The 25,435-nt window shown below is 34.9% G+C and overlaps 1 protein-coding gene across 4 annotated transcripts in view; it reads right to left on the bottom strand.

Moving 5' to 3' along the window:
- NBAS (NBAS subunit of NRZ tethering complex) overlaps positions 1 to 25,435 on the bottom strand; it is a 434,255-nt gene that overhangs the window by 246,769 nt on the left and 162,051 nt on the right. For all 4 annotated transcript variants that reach the window (XR_004273780.1, XM_032294320.1, XM_032294322.1 and 1 more), the window contains 5 exons: positions 23,629 to 23,691; positions 21,472 to 21,594; positions 12,288 to 12,390; positions 8,669 to 8,898; positions 3,896 to 4,008 (listed from right to left, as the gene is read on the bottom strand). Coding sequence is in view for 3 of the 4 variants with exons in the window: in XM_032294320.1 (XP_032150211.1) it covers positions 3,896 to 4,008; positions 8,669 to 8,898; positions 12,288 to 12,390; positions 21,472 to 21,594; positions 23,629 to 23,691 (632 nt within the window). In the remaining variant the exon portion in view is untranslated. The remainder of the gene's footprint in view (positions 1 to 3,895; positions 4,009 to 8,668; positions 8,899 to 12,287; positions 12,391 to 21,471; positions 21,595 to 23,628; positions 23,692 to 25,435) is intronic.

Below are 25,435 nucleotides of genomic sequence, written 5' to 3'. Positions count from 1 at the left end.
GGCCCCATTGTTTTGGCCAATTTCTCCCATTTGGAATGGGTACATTTATCCCAATACTTGTACCCCCATTATATCTTGGAAGTAACCAACTCTCTTTTGATTTTATAGGCTCCTAGGTGGAAGGGACTTTCCCTGTCACCAATGAGATTTTGGACTTGAACTTTTGAGGTAATGCTGACATGAGTTAAGACTTTGGGGGACTGCTGGGGAGGCATGACTGGTTTTGAAATGTGAGGACATGAGATTTGGGAGGAGCCAGGGGTGAAATGATATGGTTAGGCTCTGTGTCCCCACCCAAATCTCATCTTGAATTGTAATCCCCAGGTGCTGAGGGAAAGACCTGGTGGGAGGTGTCTGGATCATGGGGGCGGTTTCCCCCATGCTGTTCTCATGATAGTGAGTGATTTCTACTAGGACTGATGGTTTAAGAATGTGGCACTTCCTCATTCTCGTATAAACCCTTCTCTTTTCCGCCGACATGTGAAGAAGATCCTTGCTTCCCATTTGCCTTCTGCCATGACTGTAAGTTTCCTGAGGCTTCCCCAGCCGTGTAGAACTATGAGTCAATTAAACCTCTTACCTTCAGAAATTACCCAGTCTTGGGTATTTCTTTATAGCAGCGTGAAAACAGACTAATACAATGCCCAACCTCAAAGGGCACTTTGAGAATTAGTGAACACATATAAAGTATATTTGGAACATAAAAATCCCTAAAAAAAATTAGCTACCTTATTACCTACTGACATACTCACAGAAATACTTAGGGAGAACGGAATCTCCTAATACAAGGTTTCTCCAGATATAACTTACGGTACTGTCTAAGGAATATTTTATTACTATCCCCATCTGAGAAATGTGAAGCTCAATGATACTGTTACCACAGGTTAAACAGCTCAAAGTGGCTGCACCAGAATTTAAACTCACACATGACACTCTGGGGTAACTGTGTCTTATTAGCAGTGTGTCAGCCCTGTAAAGTTATAGAATGCCTGTCCCCTTCATTATTTCAGTTCCTGGAGTAGGGTAAGTGCCTAAATTTATGTTTAGTAAATGAAAGCAAAGGGGGGAGGGCTGGAAGGACGGGAAGGAACAGATGCTGAGGAGGGAGCGGAAGAAAGGAAAAGGGAATGAAGAGAAAGGAGGAAGGGAGAATGAGAAGGCAGGTGAGATCACCCTAATTCTATGATTATTTTAAAAATACCTTTAAGTATCAAAAATAATCATTGATATTGTACAGCCCTTACTATATCTCAGGCACTATAAATGTGCAGACAGTCCTTATAAGCAATTCTGTAAGATTCTTATTGGCATCCCCATTTGGTAAATAAGAAAACTTAAAGGTTAAAACTTGCCCACAGTTACCCAGTAATAAGTGGCAGAAGTAGCTACGGGCTGAGTGTTAACTACAATGCTATAAGTCAGAAAAGCTGACTTACCCTATTATAGAAAGAACAGGTGGACTAAATGAAATATTCAAAGACTGTTCATTTAAATACTAAGAAAAGTTTATATAAACATAAACACCCAAAAGAAAGAGAAAAGCATACCTATACACACACATACACACACACAAATATTTCATAGAAGACACACATAGGGAGTCATTTTTACATGTTATTTCTGTTCCTGTTTTCAATTAACTCATTGATTATAATTTATTTAGAACCTCTAGCCTTTACTTGATAAGAAACAGCAACTCCTGGAGTGTAGGCAAAGAAGGCTTCAAAACAAAGCAAAATGACAAAAGGAACTACGTATACTGACTACAATAAAAATACCTAAGCCATAAATTTCTAAATATCAAGTTGTTTTCCTTGTCTAATATTACTGATGAATACAAAAGAAGCTAAAACCTAAATGGCACCTGTGAGATAAACACAACAAAAAGTATACAAAGGCAGCATTCCATCTTCACTTCCAGAAGGTTTTTCTGACAGTCATTCTAATCGGAAACCCCAAATCAATGTATCAAGCTGGAAAGCTGTCAAGACATGAAAGCAAATGTCTTTCTTAAAATACTCCTCAGTCAGAAAATTCTCAGAAGCTACAGCAGGGCACTGCTTTTGGTTGCAGGTATTCAAACCCAGCAGTTGATATACACATATTACCAGCAAACATGCTGCTAATTGATCAGCACAGAAAATAAGGGCTCAATGTAATATTTCCAAATCCAGTAGCACTTGGGTGGACTGTAAGAAAATTATTTTGTATTATACCAATCTGTTTGAATTAAATAAGGAGGTAAAAGACAGATACACACAAAGATATACAGACACCCACACAGAGTCAAATCTGTAATAGCCTGCCCTAACAAGAGACACAAACAGAGCAAAAGCTTCATTGTACTTTGGACTCTTCCTTGACTAAAATTGGAATTAAATATTTGAGGAGGAAGTAGTTAATGACGTCTGACATTTAAGGATTAAAAAAAAGCAAACCAAATTAATCTTCACAATTTTAAGAAGTTCTGAGCTCGAAAATTACATGAATTATAAACACGAATAAAATTTACTAGTTATTTAGCAATTGCATTAAATAAAATTACTTAAGATACCATAAGATAGTTATAACTATGTACAAATTGTTTCCAAACAATGATATTCAAAGTAAGAATACTATGACTTTTGAGTCTAATAATTTTTTTTGAGAGAGGGTCTAGTTCTGTTGCCCAGGCTGGAATGCAGTGGCATGATCAAGGCTTACCTCAGCCTCAACTTCCTGGGCTCAAGCAGTCCTCCCACCTTAGCCTCCTGAGCAGCTGGGACTACATATGCATGCCATTACACTCAGCTAATTTCTTTAATTTTTGTAGAAACAGGGTCTTACTATGTTGCCCAGGCTGATTTCAAGCTTTTGGACTTAAGTGATCCTACTACATCAGTGTCCCAAAGAGCTAGGATTACAGACATGAGCCACTGCACCCAGCCTAATCAATTTGTCTTAGATGCAAAACTTTAACTTTTAGTAAAGCCACATTGGAAACCCACTGAAAACATGAGAATGTCTCTACTGCTCATATCCCCTAAAATCCAACCAACTCTAAAGACTACACAGGACAAAGACACCACGGAACTTGTAAAAGAGCTAACCCTCCAGCACTCTCAGTCTCAAATATTTCCAGAGTTAAGAACAGAGATAACAGGTTACAAGGAAGCCAGCCAAGCACAGTGCTAACACAACAAGCCAATCTGTTCATTTAGGGCACTGAGGCCCTGGGTTTAAAGCAACAGCAAATCTACCTCCCTCATCAGGGAAGGTCAGGTAAAGTCCAGTATGCCACAAGATGCAAACTGTCCTCACGGCATAAATAGATGAGACAAGTTACACCATAACAGGATGCTTGTTTGGGATGATACCTAGGTGATTTTTATATTCAAATAAAAGAAGTTGAGTAATATTAAGATATCTCTAGTAAGTAAATTCTAAACAAAAATTTCTTATTCCCTCTTTTAAAAAAACAGATGGACTTAAATACTGAATCAAGCAAAAAAAAAAAATTTTATTTTCAGATAGTCATAAATCTAGACAACTGAAACAAAATATAGAAATAAATTGTTTACCAAAACTGATATAAATCTGATACATTCTCACCCATAATCCCCAATATCTATTTTTGTTTTTACCCAATAGCCTCACTGCTCTGTTACTAATGTTATTTCTTTAAATGTTATAAATGTAAACTTTAAAAAATAAATTTATGGTAAAATGTTGGCTTTATTTTTTTTCTTTTGGGTTTCCACTTGAGATTTCATTTAAAATATGGGTCAAGGACAGGATCTACTGCTATGGATTAAATGACCAAAGCTACTCTTTAGTTATAAAAAACTTAAAAAGAATACTAGTAAATTACTGCAATACAGGTTAGTAACAATGCAACAATAAGTAGAAAACTCACCTTGCAAAGGCAGAATCTTTACTCCAAATTCTTCAAGACATCCAACAGCTTGGATAAGATCTAGCTCCTCTTGAATGGCAGGGGGTCTATCTGTTATCAGTTGTAAGCAACACCTAGAAGAAATTAGATAAATTTTAAAAAGAAGCAACATATGTTCACCATTCTATATTTAACAACATGAGATCCAACACATATTTATCAAAAATCTACTACATTCCAGGAATTCATTCCGTTAGATGCCTTCTATTATCTTAAACCTCACAGCAAGCCATGAGGTAGGCAAATATCATCATCTATCTGCCTTTTAAGGGAGCTAAAACTGAAGCTCACAGAAGTGAAGTAATTACCTACAGTTACATTCACAGTACCTAATGCCATCATGGCAGCAAGCATGATAACTTTGTGCTTAGTGCCGTTTTTACTGATATATGCAAACATAATGATTATAAGGAATTTTTTTAAGGATAAAATTCAGATAATTTCCAGTTTCCCTTTTGGGAAAAACAGAAATGTCTTGATTTGGTAACAATTTGGTCTCTCAAAAGGAATAAGAGATGACTTAGGAAACTGCATAGAGAACATTTTTCTGATCAAAAACAAGAAATCTCTTGATAATATACAGTTCTGAGATGAACTATAGGAGAAAGTGATTTGCTAAGCTAAGAATGTGGGATTTCCATGGAGTATTTTAAGTAAATTTTTGTTTAAATTCAAAGACACTTCACTTAATACATGTTTCATGTAATGAATAAACTCATTCTCTAAAGGTGTTTAGAGGAACACTGGAATATAAGACTAGAAAGACAGATCAGGCCATAAGGGGCTCATGAATGCTAGAATCACAGATCATGAGATGCAGGCATCCAAGCCCCAGTATGACATCCATATGACTAAGTGATACACACAGGCCTAGCCTGCTCTTATAAAACTAGAGGATTAAATCAACTGAGCACTCACATCCACTGTTGATTCAAGTGTGAAAGGTCTATAACCTCTTTGTGGTTTCAAAATTGTAAATGCCCTTTTTACATTTTTTACTCTAGACCCAGGAATTACAAATAAATTCCAAAAATGTGTATTACAGATAGGCTCATACATGCTCAAAGACATTGAATTATGGATGCTGACTACCAGATTGTTTTTAAAAATGAAAGAAAGCATACCAAATCAGGAAAAAATTAAATAAATTATATAAAAGTAAAACAACGAAATGTTCTACAACCATCAAAAAGGAATAAAACTGACCTGTCCATATGCAAATGAAAAAACCTTCAATACAGAATATAAATGAAAAACAAAATAAGGAACAGTAAGGTATACATAATAGTAAGAGCTTATTCGTGATTTAAGAAAGAAGAGGTAACATTTAATAAAATGTTTTGGAAGGATATATAAGCAACCAACATTTAAAAATTACTTAAGGATAAAGTTAGGGGAACTAGAATGTGGAGGGAGACTTATGGTCTACACTTATATTCTTTTTGTATTGTTTGGATATCTATTGCTTCCTCAACAATTTATTTTTAAAGAGTTTGAAAATAACTCTTTAATCAGTAAGAATGTATGGGCTATTTTCTGTATTCAATATAAACGTGAACATTAAAATACAGGCTCACAGGTCACAATCGGTTCGGTACCACATTATACACATAGGGCATGTTTGTGAAACTAAGGTGTGTCCTTGTGGGAGAGAAAGAGATGCAATGAAGGAGAAATACAGAAGAAGCAGCTTTTTAAACGATCTCTGGGAAACACCTGCCAAAAAGATTGAGATCAAATGCAAGTCCCAGTTTCAAAGGCTATTCTATTTGCTATTTTCATCATTTGAAATAAAATAGAATCACTTAGGAGAAAAGAAAGAGCTAACTGCTTTAAACAACGTTGTCAAGTTCAATAACATGTTTTGTGAAAACATAATTCCTTCTGAGATAAGATATTACTGGTGGGGGGGAAATGGGGGATCTAAGGGGAGGAGTTACCTTTAAGCTTTGCTAGGTCTGAAATTAGTCTTCTAGGGGAAAAATTAATCTCTCCAATATATCCTTTTTGTATTGTTTAGATATTTATTGCTTCCTCAATTAATAAATAACACTTTATTCAGTAAGAATGTATGGGTTATTTTCTACATTCAATATAACTGTAAACACTGAAATACACTCAGGCTCACAGGCTGCAATCAGTGGGGAGCCACGTTACACACATGCGGCATGTTTGTAAAACGAAGGTGTTTCAACTGCTACCACAATCAAAGTATCAAAACGAATTCCACATAAAGGTAAAACTGAAATATAAAAATTAAACCTATCAAAGCACTAAAAATTATGAAAAATTATCTTAACAGTCTTGGGAATTAAAAGTCTTTCAAAAAATGACAGCAAAGACAGAAACTGTAAAAGAATCACAATTAAAAAATTCTGAAGAGCAACTGGAAAGATAAATCTTATATAATAAAACTTGGCAATGTAGTAAAATATTTGAGATAGGCATAGCAGAAATGTACCATAGGCCCCAAAATGAGCCCCTAAGAATCAAAAGTAAAAAGATGAACATCCCAAAAGAAAAATAAGGCTAGAAGCAAGTTTCAAAAGCAAAAGTGCAAATGAAGCTGTTCAACAGACAAACACTGGAAAGACTGAAAATTAATTTAGAGAAGAGGCCCTTTAGTGCCTTATTAATGGAAAATAAACTGGTGTCATTTGATAACATGTATCAAAATTTTGTAGGTGCTTACCCTTCGATTCAGCAATTCCACTTTGCATTATCTATCTAGAACAGGCACAGGCCTAATCACTTTGCCTACTCAGTTAATATTACAATAGCCCTATGACATAATCCGACTATTATCCGCATTTTACAGGTGAAGAATCTGAGGCCCTGATGACTGGCCCAGGGTCACACGGCTGTTAGCTGGACAAACGTGGATCTGTACACAGACATCTGCCACTACAAACTGTGTTCTTAACCTCTGACACTCTGCTGCTTCTCAGACAATGAAAAGGCATATTAAATGCCGTCAGAAAAGAACTGAGTAAATCTAGCACAACCACTCGACACAATGCTGTAAAGCATATGAAAATGCTGCATATCTGTACACACTAGCTTACTAAACAACTGAAAAAAGCATGTAACAAAAAGAAATATATAGCATTATCTCATTTTTGCAAAACTGTATACAGGTATATGTGTAAAATAGTGGACACATGATTAGGCTCAAAAATCTCATTATTTTATTTAAATGGTGAGTGGATAATTCCCATCAAATAAAATGGAGAATATCTTATAGATTGTTAACTAGAAAATCTGAGAAAACAGGATAAACTTAACAAAAACTCAGAGGTTACATGACAAACTCAGGTGCTCAGAAAAATTGTCAATTGCCTTGAGGAGGAAAAATAAATGAAAAAGTATGTCTCTAGAAATGAATGAGGATCAGCACAGCTCTGAGTAAGAAAAGTAGAGCAGGGTCTAGAAAAGAGAAACAAAACAGACTCAGTTGTCCAGGGTACAAATGGAAGGAGAAATACATGTTAGAGAAACTAGACACTGCAAAAGAGAGTTGAAAAATGGCTAGTGGTGTGAACAGCAGCGTATCAGTCAGAAGGCAGGGGAGAGAGGACATAATACAATTGAGGATGTGCCTCCACTTACAATGGGGTTATGTCTGAATAAATCCATGGCAAGCTAAAAATATCGCAAATTGAAAATGCATTTAATATACCTAACAAACATCACAGCTCAGTTTAGCCTACCTTAAAGTGCTCAGAACACTTTCATTAGCCCACAGTTTGGCTAGGCTTTTAATCAGTTAACACGAAGGCTATTTTATATGAAAGTTGAATTTCTCATGTAATTTACTGAATACTGAACTGAAAGTGAAAAACTCAATGGTTGTATGGGTACTCAAAGTACTGTTTCTACTGAATGCACATCACTTTACACTATCATAAAGTTGAAATCTTGGAATTTGCACCATCTTAAGTTGGGGACTGTCTATAAACCACTTTTCTGAAATGTTGAACAAGTAAGATTATCTTTTTTAAGCTTTTAAGATTAATTAATACAGAGGTGATACATGTTTTGTTCTTTGATCAATGTTTATTAGGCACTTTTAATTTTATAAAAAACTAACTTTATAAAAAGCAACCTTAAATCCTAAATAAATTCTTCTAAAAGAAAATCACTGCAATTGTGTATACTTACTTATAAGAACTCAGGTCATGAACACACGTTTCCAGTGTTAAACAAGAGGGGTGGGCTAAAATAGGAGTACAATGGTGATGAGAGGAACTGAATTTATAGTCTTAATTTCAGCCAGGAAGCAACTTCTGAGGTTTATCATTTAATCGGGTCCCTTCTCTCTCTCTTTTTTTTTTTTTTTAAGACTTATCCCCTGGCATTTAGGTCCCTTGTCTCTAAACAAAGTGAAAGCTACGTGAACAAGACAGACACAACTTATGCATACCAAAAATTTTCACAACTTGAATTTATAGGTTATCATATGAATCTCTTCCAACAGAAGAGAAATACAGCCTTACAGATAATCAGCAAAAATGAACACAGGAAAGCACGCTGGAGAAAAAGGTTTAAGAAGCTGATGGACATTCATTACGTACATAGTTTTCTTGTTATACTCAAGCAAAAAATTACTGTGCCTCATAAAGGGCAGTCAATCTGTACCTGTGATAATATATTTTGTAAAGGAAAGAATAGCAATGCAGTTTGTATATTCTGGCATTCCCCTTCTATCTATGGAAGAATATGGAGTTATTCTACCTGGCTAGATCCATGCAGCTATCTGTAAGGTTGGTGGAAGAATTGAAGTACTCTCTGCTGGCAGCCAGAACCAGGTCAATACTCTTTTCATAACTGACCCTGTAGTGGGGTTTCCCTTTATGGGCTATTCCAGCTGGCAGATTTGCTGAACAAGCACTGCAGTGCATCATCTGCCCAGCCAGGTGGATGTTTTCAAGGCGACTAGAGCACAGAAGGCTTTCTGTAAATATCTGAAAAAAAGAAGAAACTGGAATTAGTAATAAAGAGGGAAGGTTCAGTTCTCAATGAAATGAAGGCTCTGAAATCCAAATGAAAGAAATTAAAAACACATCCATCCTAGAGGTGGTGGCTGCACAACACTGAAAATGTACTAAATGACAATGAATTGTATACTTTAAAATGGTTAATTTTACATTAGGTCAATTTCCCCTCAATTAAAAAAAGTCAATCCTTTAGAAAGAAGAAAGAATAATTTCATTGACCAAACCAAAATTAAGCATAATATTTTTAATGTATCACAATAAATACTTGGGTCAAGCATCTGAAGTTGATATTCATTAAAATCAGGATTTATTAGACATACTGTCCCATTCTAAACAGGGCCCACTTTGCTTAAAACTATTTTTAACCATTTCTACTTTTTTTTTCTAATTTTAATTTTCATTTTTGATATGGTTTCTTGCTAGGTTGCCCAGGCTGGTCTCAAACTCTTGGTTTCAAGCAATCCTCTCACCTTGGCTTCCCGAAGTGCTGGGATTAAAAGCATGAGCCACTGCACCCAGCCCCATTTTAATTTCTTACAAGAAAAATATTTGACTATGATACATATAATTCATACCTCCTTAAAGCATCTGAATTCAGTCTTATGAATTAAATAGCTATGCCATAAATGCTATACTTATAACCAGTTAACAAAATTACAATATATTATAATGTTGAGTTTAATAACTCGCATATTAAAAATTATTTAAATAAAACAAGAGACACTGAAGGTATTCATACAAATATCGTTGTGCTCTACTAGGCAACTAACAACATCAATTAACATAAAATTAATTCATAATTGAGATTGTTTATGTAAATAAAGCAATCCTTTTAAACATACACTAATAATGGTATATATAATTAATATAAGAACTTCCCCAAAAATGCACTTCCCTGTCATGCTACAGTTGGATGAGGATAGCACAGAAATAAGAGATTTTAAAACAATAACATGTAATAGAGAAGCAAGAGTTTCAATATAATTAAGAAGATCATCCAACCTTCAGAGGATGCCCTTATTTTCACTTCTTTGTGTCTAGGCTTCCTGCAGAAAGCATTCTTAGACAGGTCTTTGCTAAGATGTCTGACAAAGATAAAAACACTATATCTAAGAGGGATCCACCATAAAATAGATACCGTGACAGAAAGCAAACTATTAAAGAGCAACCCTAATCACTGATATCTGACAGATAAAAATGGCTTACAATAAGTCTAACCCAAATGACTTATATGTGATAGTTTCTCCATATTCCTTTGGACTACTCAAGTAAGCTATAAAGAGTCAATGTCCAATACTGAAAAATATATTCATACTAAATCTTGAAAGTGTTTGCTAAAATGAACAACATAGATTTCTGTTCTATAAGCTATATATAAATCTTCATCTAACATTTTCAAAATTATGCCACTGAAGTTTCAAATTATTTTCCAAGAACAGCAAAATCTAACAACCAAGTCACTAAGACAACATAGCACATTTTAAATTATATTTAAAATTTTAAGTTTGTCAAATCTGTTATTACCATCTCCTAGAATCTTTTCAGAACTGTTATAACATGCTTTTAAATGTTTTCTCAACAAGACAGGCCCACGGACAAAAGTAACTAAAATATCAAACCTAATAAAAAGGTGTTAAAATATTTTTTAAATGCAATATGATGAGTTGTTTTGATAGATTACTCCACACTGAAACTAATTCAAGTGTAATATACTTACTGCCAATTTTGCAATCAGAATCAGAAATAAGAAAGTATCAAAATAATGCCACTCCAATGTAAAAACACTACCTCAAACAAACTAGCTAACAATTGGGTTTGAGATCTCATGTGCATACAAATTATTTTCTGATGAAGTTGGTTTCAGGTTTTGCTTTAGATGCAAAAGGGGAAGACAATAGCAGTTATATGTGGTCAGAGACTGTAATCATCAATATAAACATTACAGTTATTCATGCATTTAAAAACTTGAAATTCAAATATAAAACCATTTATTTCTCAATAGTCTACATTAGCACTCTTTTGTTAAAATTACCCTGAATTTAAAAACTGAACAATTTCACAATGCAGAGGCCTATTTTTACAATTCTGATTTCATCAATGGATCATATTTTATGGCATCAGAGCAAAGCGACACAAGAAATACTCTTTATGATTTTGAGTCTGGCTTATTTAACAAGAAAATTCAAATTAAAAAACTTGTTTTAGACTGCATCTTATTAAAAATGAGTTAGGTTATTTTTTCCATACAAACGAAATACATATATTGGTAAACTGCCTCTGACTTGGAGATTTTAAAAATATAAAATGGAAATATATATATTGGTAATCTGCCTCTGACTTGGCAATTGGACACACACACACACACACACACACGGATATATCTCTTCCAAATTAATGAGTAAATGCCCCTGGATTACACTCCCAGTCAGTTGACAACCATTTCTTATATATCCTTTATATTCCATATGTTATAACATGCACTAGGGGATATGAGAAAGCGCATGATATAGTAATGCCTGTCTAGGAGCTGATGACCAAACAAAAGAAATGCACAAACAAACAAACAACTACATTTTAAAGAAAGACTATAGTAGAAGCCATTTATGTGGAAGGACAAAGGAAGGAATCCTAGAGAACATAATTAGTGAGCTGAGTTGTGAACTTTATTAGGAGTTTTCTAAGTAAAAGAAAGAAGAATAGATGGCAGGCCAAGAAAACAAAGTATGCAAAGTGACAGAACATGAAACAGCATGGTGGATGGAGAAACTGATGACAGGCTTGAGGTGCCACTGCAACATAAGGTACATGGCTGACAGTGACAACAGTGGAAGGGGTAAGGGGGCTGGCATCCTCTGCAGCTTTCCATGTCATGCTAAAGAGTAGAGCTACTTTTTGATTATTGATATGGGACAACAACAGATTTTTAGAAGGGGTGTGTCATGGAAAGATTTGTTTTAGAAAAATAATCTTTATCAGTGTAAACCAGAAAGATGGAAGTAGGGAAACAAGCAGGGGGATTGCTGCAGCTCAGCAGACAGGAAAACAGGACAGATTTGAAAAATGTAATAGGTAAGTTTTAGTGACCACCAAAACTATGGAAGTGAGAAAAGTCAAGTACGATTCACATTTTCTAGCTGACGATTAACCCAGTGAACAGATAGCGTTGCAATGAAAAAAGACAAGGGAGACAGGGGGTTAAGTAAAAAGTGTTCAACCCATAAAGCACTACTCAGTTACTAGCTATTATTAAATAGTATTACTTCCAGTGTAGCTTATGGTCATCGTTCTTGCATCCAATAAACCATAACCATCAAAACTGTTAAATTTTTTAAAATTGTGTATGGTTCTAGAGTTACCTCATAGCAGGCATCAGCATCTAGACATGTGTACACATTCTGCTGCATAGTTAACATGTCCTGGAGCAACGTTCTCCAATGGGACTCACTGACAGGAGGCTGCCTGGAAAAACACGTAAGAAAGAGAAGGAAAAGGGAAAGAACAATTAATAAAATCTCTTTCTTCAAATGGTCAAAAGGTAAAAAAACAAAAACTGGTACCACCACTCTACCTACCACATCAGCTCCCAAATGATCAAAACAAATATATCTTCATTAAATTTACAGGAAAACACTTGGATTAAAGATAGAGGGGAAAGTTGGGCAGCTGTGCATCAATGCTAGAGATGCTGTCAAAGCAGCCTGTCACAGCCTGAGCAGACACAAGGCTGGGATGAAACTGAATGGTAATTACGGTAAAGGTATGAAGCACTGCAAGATAAACCAGCTTTGATATAGCAGAAAAAGCACTTGATGACAGAGGTTCGTTTTAAATTCCATCTTCATCACTCTGCAATCCCCGTCAAGGAGTCTTCTTGACTTCAACTAAACATTCACACTCATAGGACAACTGCAGGCCGCCTTTGCCATCAGTCTGGAGGACAAGAACTGCAGCTCACCAGCAGGGCAGTATCAGCTGCTTCTTACAATGAGAGTACTGGCAGTGGTCCACAAAGCAGCTCACAGAGCACTCCAGGAGTTATCTTCTCAGTTGACCGCCTCAGTACAAGAAGCCAAAGCCTCAGAGAGTAGTTGTTGGTGTTGCCGTGTCTGGCTTAGGAAGAAGCTACATGTCCTAAAAGAGCCAACATCTCTTGCAACACACTCAGGCAAGCCCAAAGCATAAACCCCCTATCAGATATTTCTAGTTCATTTACAGTTCCTCCAGGCCAGAGGCAATTTACCAATCAGGGATCAGTTTTTTGTTTTTTTGTTTTGTTTTTTGGTGCTGTTTTTTTTTTTTTTTTGAGACAAAGTCTCGCTCTGTTACCAGGCTGGAGTGCAGTAGCGTGATCTCGGCTCACTGCAACCTTCACCTCCCGGGTTCAAGCAATTCTCCTGCCTCAGCCTCCCAAATAGCTGGGACAATAGGTGCGCGCCACCACACCCAGCTAATTTTTGTATTTTAGTAGAGACGGGGTTTCACCTTGTTTGCCAGGTTAGTCTTATCTCTTGACCTCATGATCTGCCTGCCTCAGGCATTACAACGTGCTGGGATTACAGGCATGAGCCACTATGCCCAGCCCTTCAGTTTTATCTAAGTAGTGAGGCCTATATAATCTAGTTGATTAAAAACCACTTTATATTGATTTCCAGAGTTACAAAGCTAGGAAATTAATCATCAGATTCTCCTACAAAGGGGAAAAGGTTTTGCTACCAATTTCACCCAGAGTCACAAATTAGTTGTGTGACTGTGAGCAAGTCATTTAATATTCCTGATTTTCACTTTCCTCACTGAAAGCCCACCTCAAAGACTGATAAGCAATAAATGAGATTAATTTTGACGACACACAGGCATTGAAGCAAGATGCTCCTAAATACAAAAATAAGCTACATTATCCATGGATTTGAATACATTTTCTAATGTCTCTGAACTTTAAATTCCCTTTTTGTATAGCATAAACATTAACTTATACTAAAATATATGAAAAGACCCCCCCCCCCATTTTTCTGGTACGTAATAAACATTCAACAAATGTGAATGAATGAATCTGAAGTTATAAACACATCTTGTTTCTTTTTTTCATTTTTTAGGTCACGTATATAATACTAACATTGTTTCTAGCAGGACAGACAATACGCTGTAATTCTCTCTGCCTCTCTCAAAAGTTCATCTTAAATATACATGAGTATGGAACCATCATTTATGTTTACTTTCTAGTCTTGACATTCTACATAATCATGAATATTATTCAAGAAGAGCAGGTTTTTGTTTGATGTTTGTCAAATACCAACTAGATGATGTTTCTTTTTTGTGCATCTTTTTATTTTTTATCTTTTATAATGCTTTTAAAAATCATCACTATTTCCAAACACTATTTATTACAAACAAACAGATAGGTTGGATGTGTTTAACAGTTATTGCTATAGAAAAAGTATATATTTGGGATCATTACACTGAAAAATACAGTCTTTAAAATTTTTTCTCCTAAAATTTTTAATAAGCACGTTTGATTTACCTATGCATTTTATATTTATTTTACAAAATGAATAATTACTCTTGTTCCATATGCAATTAGGTGTAAGAGAATACTTTTTTTCTTCCAGCACACAAATACACAAAACAAACTAATATATTTTCAAGTATTTCAGGAAAATTCATGAAATGTTCCATTTGTTTGACCTGGGTATGTGAACTCTTTAGACTTCAAAGATCTGGAGGGGCTCTTTCAGATTTCTTACAGGCAGAGAAGTAACAGAATGTTTGATGAAGTGAGTGTCCATCTTGCACCTGCTTCATAAACTCAGACCTAGGCGCTGCCTAGCTGAATTCAAGTTCTTACAGCCCAGCTGTTCTTCTGGAAGCCATCAACACTGGGGCATATGGTATTAATGTTTTCTCACACATGGCTAGCCCTAAGTAAAGGTTCTAATTAAAATAAACTATTATGCATTATTTACAATGGTCTTTTTAAGAATATATTCAGCAAATAAGAATCAAGACTAGAATTTGAAGAAACTAACCAAGAGGTTTGCAAATTAACAGACTGATCTCTGAACATAAATGCATTAGTTGCAGCTTTGCAATAGATATGGATTTTCCAGGGAAGAATAGTAGTATATTCAAGTTGGTAAAACACATTTGTGACAGATTTGCTAACATCTGTCACCCTTTAGAATATGTATAAGAATATTCTATGGGTACTTAGGGCCAAGCCATGAAGTATGCATAAAATAATGAAGATTCATTTCAAGTAGACTACTACGAAAACAGGCATCATATTCTCTTACATATTCACAGTAAACAGATTACCATGAGTAGAAATTAACTTCAGGGACTCTGTAAGTATTTAGGGAACTGACTCAGGGAGGGGACGGTGGTAGGTAATCTAGCAGCAATTGCAATGCTTTCCTGCTGAAAAACAGATTCTAGAGTAAAATTAGCATGATCTTGGAAATATTGGCCATCCATTTGTAGCTATAAAGAAACCTTAAGGCATTTAAATAGTCAAAACTACCTAAATTACCAGATAGAGCCAGTGATATGTAAGCTCCTAACCGAGGTGTATGGTGGCTGTAACATTTGCACTGCAGAAATTATCACCTAGAAGGGAACTTAAGGCATATGTGTTGACTATAGTATAGTTGCAGTATAACACAATATGGGTGCAAGAGACAGATAGTAAGAGAGGTAGATACAAAATGCTAGGGAATTTCTGGGAAGAAGAATTCAATTAAGCTTGGAGGAGCCAAGCTTAATCCTGAAAGATGTGATAGAGTAGCTCTTACAAAATAGTAAGAAATAGTATGTTACTGCTGGACTGTATTTTTTCTTTGATAGTTGGGTTAAGGTGAATCTCTAAGTCCTACAAATTAGGTAAAAAAAATCTTTAAAGTAAGTTCCTGAAAAGTTGCCTTTACTTAATTCTACTCCTTCATGATTAGTGTTTGAGGTAGTTTTTTTTTCCCCAAACTTCTTTACGTTTTTATGTAGTCTCCCTAGAGATCTGGAATTTAACCTTCCCATACACACACGGGGATTATTCTGAAATCCGTTACTCCAGTTCAGACTTCTCTGCTGATCTTCATGTCCACCTTCACAGCAGCATCTTCACCTACCTTTGAGCAAGCACCTCAAAGTCATAGATAACCTTTATTATTTGCTACATTCCTGCCCAAAAAACTAATACGATAGGTCGAAAAGTTGTTAGTTTCTTTATTGACCATTTGTATATCACCTAATTGAAATGTCTTTCAAGTCTGTTGCCAGTTTTTCTTTTCTTTTTTAAATATGTATTTGATGTATTATGTTGCCAATTTTTCTACAGAGTAATCTGTTAGTTCTCACATAGCCTCCACAGCCTGTATAGATAGTCTCTTCATATTAATTGAGTGTATCTCCCATTGGACCAGGGTGGTACTATATCTTTTTCTTTGTAAGCCAGACATCAAGCATAATACTGACACAAAGTATGTCAAATCCATAATAAGATATTCATTAAATAATGTAAACAAACAATTCATCAATAAATGCACAATTATAAAGTGAATATTAACTGTTCAGTTTTCCTATCTCTGTTAAAACTGGATCTAAATGAACTTCCAAAGGAGAATTTAGCAAAATTTCTAATTTCATTAGAATAGATGACCCCAGCAATACTGAGCCCCAGTGGTAAACCTGCTGATACAATCCAACCAGTATTGGGTCCCTTTCCTTCTGTCTCAGTTCCCCATTCTCCTGCTGATGCTTGGCTAGAATTACCTTCCAAACAACTAATGCTCTAATCTTAGCCTCGGAGAAGCCCACACTGACAGAAGAGTAATGCACTATTTCTTCATTTAAGTGCTGGCTACAGGGGTATGGTATGATCATTTTATAAAAATGCATGAAGCAGTACACAACTGTTTATAAAAAAGGAGTTGATAATACACCAGAATCCAAGTTATCTGATTCCCAAGTCAAGATAATTTCCGAATATGACTTCCTTACAAGAATTTAGAAGACATGAAACACACAGATTAAGGGAGAATTCCAAAGAGATTTTCACATTCAGAAAAGATTAAGCAAAAGGAAATGAATTAACTCTCCAGCCTAACACAAGTAAAATATGCAAAAATACTGGACATCAGACAGTGAAAGACAGTGATCTCTGAGAAATATAAACAAGTCTTTTTTTTCTATTTTTTTGAGACAAGGTCTCTCACTCTGTCACACACACTGGAGAGCAGTGACACAATCATGGCTCACTGCTGAGAGGACTTTTAAGACTATACCAGCTTACTGCTTTGAGAAAGATTCCAGGCCACAGTACAAGGACAAATCTAAGCAGAGAGTTGTGGACTCCCTGCATTGAGAAGACGGAACTGCAATTCCAGAGAAACCAAAGCAGATAGAGTACACACAAAACAAAGTACCAGGAAAGATACAGCAGAACTGAAAGAAATTCCCAAGATCTGCAAAGAATCCCCACAAATATTCAGCCAAATAGAAGCCATAAATGCCTGAGGTAAAACTGCCTGAGGCTAGGAAAAGAAAACGAGTCAAGTTCACACAGGCTGGAAAACCACAAGACACACAGGCATTGAAGAGAGTCCTAGCTCAGTTATGGGGAATAATTAGTCCTAGAAGGAGCTCTTCCTGCATCTCAACTGCAAGAAGCAAAAGGCTTAAACTGTTTGCAAGTAAATTAACCCTGTCCCAGAAAAAAGCGTAAGAATATTTATGCTGAGTGAAATAAACAAGACATAGGAAGAAAAATATTACATGTTTTCACTTATATGTGGAATTTTACAAAATCAAATATAAAGAAATAGACACCAAATAAAAGGCTGTGGAGGCGACAAACAAGGAGATGCAGGTCAGAGGATACAAAGTGGCAGATATGTAAATGAATAAGCCTAGAGGTCTAGTGTATACCATGAAGACTATAGGTAGTAAAGTTGTCCTGTATATGGGATCATGCTAAAGGAGTAGATTTTAGTTGTTCCTGCCATAGAAACAAACAAAATAAAATAGATAACTATGTGAGATGATGAATGTTAATCTCTTTCACTATAGTAACCTTTTTACTATTTATATATATCCCATAACATCATGTTGTATACCTTAAATATACAAAACTTATTTTTTAAAAAGAAAATTTATAAAAATACAAAAATATGATAACATACAAGTAAGAAAAATTCATAATGTCTAGTATCCAATAAAATTACTTTGCACTGAAAATTAGCCAGGCGTGGTGGCACATGCCTGTAATCCCAGCTACACAGGAGGCTGAAGAAGGAGAAGCTCTTGAACCCGGGAGGTGGAGGTTGCAGTGAGCCAACTGCACTCCAGCCTGGGCCACAGAGTAAGACTTTGTCTCAAAATATATATATATTTTTTTTTGCATGGAAAGAAATGAAAAATATGATAGATAATGAAAAAAACATTATTCAAAACCTACCCAGATATTAGATGCGTAACATAGATGTTAAAAAGATGTTTTTAAAAAGAAGATAAATATTAGAAAAAGCAAACATTTGCACTAGAAAAGCAGACAAGAATGTTTTAAAATGTATTACAACTGTTTAATATATGTTCAAAAAGCTAATGGACATGAAAGTTTAATAAAAACCAAAACTGAACTCTTAGAGGTTAAAAAAAGTCTCAATGAAAAATATAATGAACATACAAATTGATGAGACATTAGAGAAAAAAAGATTTAGTGAACTCTAAAGAATAATGATAGAAATTATCCAAAATGAAACACAAATACGTAAGAATATTAAAACAAATAAACAACACAGTATTGATGAGCTGTGAGGCAACTTGAAAGGTCCTAACAGATGTATAATTGGAGTCCTGAAAGGGGAAAAAGCAGAAGAGAAAGGAGAAGCAATATGCAAAAATTTTCCAAGTTGGATGGAAATTATAAACCCAAAGACCCAAGATCCAAGATGCTTGATGAAGAAAACTATACCATAATACATCAATTTGAAACTGACATCAAAAAGAGAAATTCACAAAAGCAATTTAAAAAATGAGAAACACATCAAAAATAGATTAAGTCTGATAGCAGATTTCTCAATTAAAAAAATTCATGCTAGGAGATGGTGGAGCAATTTCAGTACTGTAGTATACTTAAAAAAAAAAATGTCAAATTTAAATCGTATACCAAGTGAATACATCCTTCAGAGAAAAATGTGAAATAAAGATTTTTTTAAACGAACAAAGATATAAACAAATGAATCACTGGCATACTAGCACTCCAAAAAATAACAACAACAACAACATTAAAAGAAGTCTTCCAGACAAAAGGAAAATAACACCAGATGGAAACACAGGTCTACATACAAGAATGGTAAGTGCCAGAAATGGTAATTACATGGATAAATATACAACACATTTTTCATATTATTTTCATCACTTTAAAAAACAGTTTACTGCTTGCAAATAATAATACAATGCAAAATGGAGTTTTTAACATACATAAAAGTAAATAATATGACAACAAAGAAAAAAAGCTTGGAGAGGAGAAAGTATGTTGCTACCAACTCATATGGTAGATTAAAAGAAACAATATCAAAGGAATATCTACCTTCCTGTGATAGTGTAATCTTTTATATAGGAAATCCCATGAAGTCTGCAAAGAAAAATTATTAGAGCTAATATGTAAGTCCAGAAAAGTTAGATAACATAAGATCAATAAATCAAAGAATCAACTGTATTTCTACACACTAGGAAGAAACAATCTGAAAATGAAATTAAGAAAGCAATTACTTTTACAATAGGACCAAGAAAGAATAAAATACTTAAGAATAATTTAACAAAATAAATGTAAGAATAGTACACTGAAAACTACAAGACCATCAAAAGAAATTAAAGATGAACTAAGTAAGGGAAAGACATCCTATGTTCATGGATTGGAAGACTTAATATTGATTTAGGATAGCAACACTCTCGAAACTGACCTATAGATTTGATGCAATCCTTATCAAAATTCCAAATGAAGAAATTGATAAGCTTATTCTGAACTTCATATGGAACTGCAAAGGCTCTCTAATAAACAAAACAACTTTGGGAAGGAAAAAAAAAAACAAAGCTGGGAGACTAATGTTACCTAATTTCAAGATTTAATCGAAATTTGCAACAATTAACACAGTATGGTACTGGAAGAAAGATAAACACATCAATAGGACAAAATAATCAAAAAATGGGCCCCCATATATACAGAAAACAGGTTTCAACAAAATTGCAAAGGTAATTCAGTAGAGAAAGGATAGCTTTTTCAACAAATGGTGTGGAATAATTAGCTATAAAAAGTTTTTTGATCCATACTTTGAACAATGAGCAAAAATGGACTCTCAAAATGAGTCATGGATCTAAACGTAAAATGTAAAACCAAAAATTTTGCTAAAACAGGTAGGAGAAAAACATTGTGGTAAAGCAATAAAAAGTACAAACTGAATAAAAGGCAAATTTTTAAAAAGCACATTCTTCAAAACACAAAGGTAAGATAATGAAAAGATAGGGCACAAATGGGAGAAAATCTTCACAAAGTATATATCTAATAAAAGGACTGATATCTAGAATATATAAGAAAACTCCCAAAACTCAATAAAAAGAAAAATAACTCAGTTTTAAAGACAGGCAAAGAAAATATACAGACAGCAAATAAGCATATAAAAGGATGCTCCACATTAATCACTCATTAGAGAAATGTAATTCAAACCAAAATTAGATACCACTACATACCTATTCAACTAGCTCAACTTTCAAAGACTGACCACACCAAGTGTTGCTGAGGCCATAGGACAGCAATGCAGGATGTAGCAACAGTAACTCTCCTACAAGACCGGTAGGAAAGTAAAAGGGTACATATCCTTTAAAAAATAGTTTGGCAGTTTTTTAAAAGTTAACTATGCACCTACCAAACGGTCCTGCCATTTCATCCTTAGCTGTTTGTCCAAGAGAAATGAAAGTATATGTCCACACAAATACTTGCATATGAAAAGAAACAGCAACTGTATTTGTAAAAGCCAAAACTCAAAATAATCCAAATGTCCATCAACAGAGAAGTAGTAAACAGGATGTGAAAAATCCATACAATGAAAATACTGTTCAGCAAATAAAAAGAAGGAAACTACTGATCCATGACGCAACATGGATGAATCACAAAACAATTATACTGAGTGAAAGAAGCCAAACAAACATACAAGCAAAAAAGTTACACTGTGTGATTTACTTACAGAAAATTCTAGGAAATGCAAAGAAATATACAGAGGTAAAAAAAATAGATTAGTGGTACTCCTGATGAGGAGAAGGGAACATGATGAGGAAAAGCTATAAAGGAGCAATTAAAAATCTTTCAGGGGTATTGGATATGTTTATTATCTTAATCATAAGGATGTATAAATATATATCAAAACGTATTAAATTATACTTACACTTTATGTGCAGTTTATTATTAGTTACAACACAGTGAGGTTGTCAGAAAAAGAGAAATACTTTTAAAAATATTTAAAATTAACTGACCCAGTATCAATTAATTTTATTACTCACTTCCGGCCGGTGTGCCTAGTCAATCTAACCATCAGCTTGCGTGCCTCTTCTGAGCTAGACTGAGTGTTTTTAACAAATGAAATTGGTTTCTCAAGTCCATGTTTTTCCAAAAGCTCTGAAACACTGTAAGTGAAAAAAGAATTATTTAATGTCTTGCTAGCAAACAAAAAGAGTCTCTAAGAATCTAAGGCATATCGGAAGCATTTCAGTGTTTAGTATTAAAAAGAATTATCACATAGTATAATGCAATTTTACATATAACTGATTCTCAGCAAAAAAAGAAAAAATCTAATAATTATATCACAAATCTTACCTTTCTCATTGACTTTTATTAGAATGTAGTTGGGCTAAGTGGCATACTAAAAGAAAGCACGACATATCTTTATCTCAAAAGCTTTCTGCCACTTCCCTGTAAGCTAAAAGCATCATGTCAGTAAAATAAGCCAAATCTATACTTTCAGTACAGTTTTAACTCTTATTAATGCTATTGAGTATTTTGTTATAGGCAAGACTACTAGAAAAGCAAGAAACTATGAATGTTAGAGTTAGAAGACTCTGGAAATCATCAAGCTCATTCTCTGTCAATAATCCATTGTATAAGTATACAAGATATGTCAAAAATTCTGTCTCATATGAATCTTCTTGAGATATCCCATTCCATAATCAACAACATCGTATATCCGACTCACAAAATCTCACATTTATCAACTGACTACTACAGGACTGCACAGAGTCACTGGATAAAACTCAGTAACTCTCCAGAAAATAAGTTTCATGGGTAAAGTTGCCTGGTATTATGTATATGAAAACATTTATCAAGTATCTGGGGCTATGCGGTGGAACAGGAATAAAAAGCTCTTATTTGGAAAGCACAGTAAATTAAGCTGGATAGTGAAACCTAAACATTATCCAGAAACCTGCAGGGTGTTAACTGTTTCCTTGAGGTATTGATGACAGGACCACCTGTGGTTACGACCACAAACATGTGACGAAATAAATTAGTTTATTTCACTGCTTCTCTTTGAGCTATCTCTTCTCAATTGTATTAGCAAAATAAAGGTAACTATGCAGATTTGTAGAAAATGAATTTACATTGATTCAACCCACTAAGCCTTAGTCAAACTAAACTGAACGTGTTAGGAAGGTAGCAGGGAGGAGAGGCACAAGCTAAAAAAACGGGAAAAGCTGATTTAGCAAATAAACATTTTTCAGGAAATACAACTGTATAACTTTCAGGAAACAGGATAACAGGAATCAAGCTAAGTAATAATAAACACAGGTCTTCAGGAAACTGAACCGTTAATTCTTCATTAAACTCAGATATTATGATACACGAAAACATTCTGTTCCCTTAAAGGCAACTTGAAATATTTTTACAATAAAGTCCATTAATTTGAATAAGATTTCTAATCAGTAGACTCCAAATTATCATACATACTACTATTAGTAATGTCATTAGCTATAATTTCTACAACTATATATTGGAAGACCAAAGTTTATTATTCTTAAAATTTTACTTTTAATACAATACTTAAATGTGCGTATTTATATAAACATAAAAATAAGTATTAGTAAACAATATCAGACATTCCTACAGGGAAAATTAAGACTATTTCCATCTCCAGGAGAGATAGTTTAACATTATATTATGACAGTAAAGAATATTACTACAGTGTTACATGAGAGTTCTAATGCAGTATGACATAGTACAGTCAATTGAATGTATTATGCACTAAAAAGGAAAGTTAGTGTAATAAACATTGTTTGCTGATCAAGATGCAATAATTGCTGGAGGAACTAACATTTCTTATGTGCTTACTATGTATTAGGCACTTTAAATGCTTAATCTAATATTGATTTCACAATTTCATGAATTAGATACCACAGATGAGAAAACCCTAGGCCCAAAGATCATACAGCTAGTAAGTGGCAACCGCAACATCTAAATTAGAACATGGGTTTTCAAAGACCATGTTATTATTCTATCACTCCGCTTTAACAGGGGTGCAGTGTATTTGTTGTTGGGAAAATTAACTCCCAAGACATCAAACAAATATGAGGTCAAAACAGAAACAATGACTCACAGGCAGACTTATGACATTTCTTGGACGAATCGCCTTAATAAGCATGGAGCCAAAAAACTGTCATTTTTCTCACCTGAGAATTTGTTCCAGTTGGTCTACCATGTCATGAAGAGTTGTGGTCACCTCTGTCTTATCACTAATAAATTAAAAGAAAAAAAAAAGGCCTTTAGTATTCACCTTTTAAATAAAATACAAAAGTTAATAAAGTGAAAAAAAAGGAAAGATGCTTCTTTTATATGTGATGTATAACAATATTACCTGATTATTAATGATTCCAGAGAATAAGATAAGAAATGCTAGAGTAGAGCAACATTCTTTGCTACAGATTAGTCAGATATAAGCAACTGTTTTCCAGGCTACTTTTGGTTCAGTTGTGCTTAGAGGTAAAAAAAAAATATTATAAATCAATTGTTTATTTAAGAAGAGGTAAAGGGTAAAATCACTACTTACTACTGTTCTTCAAAACCAATAAAATAGATTAAGAAGAGACATAGCCATGTCGGCTTTCTCCTAGGCCTGTCTCCTTAGGAACCCCTCCACTCCAGGAAGTTTCCATTAGGATTCTCTATACTCAGGAAAATTCTTCTCATAGCCATCCCCTGTGCATTAATGGAAGGGAATCCCATCCATTTCAATGTTAAGGAATCAGTGAGAAGTATATCCATCACACAGATAATCCCTTGTAGGGGGTGAAGATAAAAAGCAAATGCTTTCTGAGGAAGCCAGTAAACAGGGACTAGGAGAAACACTATCATGAAAAAGATCACAAACTAATAAAAATGTGGCTGACAGGGAAGATTAAGTATGGCACAACACACGTGCAAGTGAATACAGGGAGATGGCGAAAAAACCTTGTAACTGCTATAAAAGCCCTCTTTCAGCCTATACAGCTCTGTGTCCCAAATACTCTCAACTGAGAAACACTGCCCCTGCCACTCGCAGGTACCTTCATTGCAATGCTCCACCTGAATTCCAGCAAGATCTTAGGCTTTTATTTACTTTTTAAAGCACAATTTCCATTTTATTTTTCTCCAGAGAATAGTCTGTCTTCATTCTTTAAGGACTCAGCTCCTTACATGGGCTTTGGTGGAGGTCATGGAGCAGCCCCTGCAGTCAAAATCGGTGTGGGGGTGTTCGGTCCTTGCAGGCCTCACGAGATTGATTCCTGACTACTTTGCTGTCAATTGCACAACCCACACAGTAACATTGCTTCACATACAGCTTGGGAAGCACATAGGCATCAAAGACGCTCACTTCAAAAAGGTCCGTGACTGCTGCAGCCTCTACTATGTTTCAAATGACGACTTTCTTAATGCCCTTGTCCTTGGGCATCCATCAGGCACAGTTGGTGCAGCAAACAGGCTGCATGCGGCTGCAGTCCTTTTTGGCACAACCACTGTTCTTTCTTTTCTTTGTCATCTTGGAGGCCCAGACCAGAGAGAGCAATGGTTTTATTAAGAAGAAGCCTAAACAAAAATCTTTGCCTGGTCTTGGAAAACTAAAAATGTCCTACTTTGGACAAAAAACCCTCATTATTTTCAAAACTAACAATCTGCCTGGTCTAAATCTATTTGACAATTATCAGTGCAAATTTACAAAGATAACACTATCTGTTTGAACTAAGTTTTAGGCTTTGAACAAGAGTGATGAGTAGGGTATGGTCTACTTAAGTGGGGTATGGTCTACTTAAAGTCCTTCAGAAGATTATTCATCAGAGCAAACTTCCCTTGCCATACTCATATACCCGTGTGTGTGTGTGTGTGTGTGTGTGTGTGTGTGTGTGTGTGTGTGTGGTTTTTTTTCAGAGACAGAGTGTTGCTCTGCCACCTAGGCTGGAATGCAGTGGCATGATCATGGCTCACTGAAACTTCTGGCTCTTG

Source organism: Sapajus apella, unplaced genomic scaffold (genome assembly GCF_009761245.1).
Source record: "Sapajus apella isolate SASKATOON/1434 unplaced genomic scaffold, GSC_monkey_1.0 scaffold31, whole genome shotgun sequence".
Taxonomy (NCBI): domain Eukaryota; kingdom Metazoa; phylum Chordata; class Mammalia; order Primates; family Cebidae; genus Sapajus; species Sapajus apella.
Note: the sequence above shows the minus strand (reverse complement) of the source record. Positions and strands in the feature narration are given on the sequence as shown.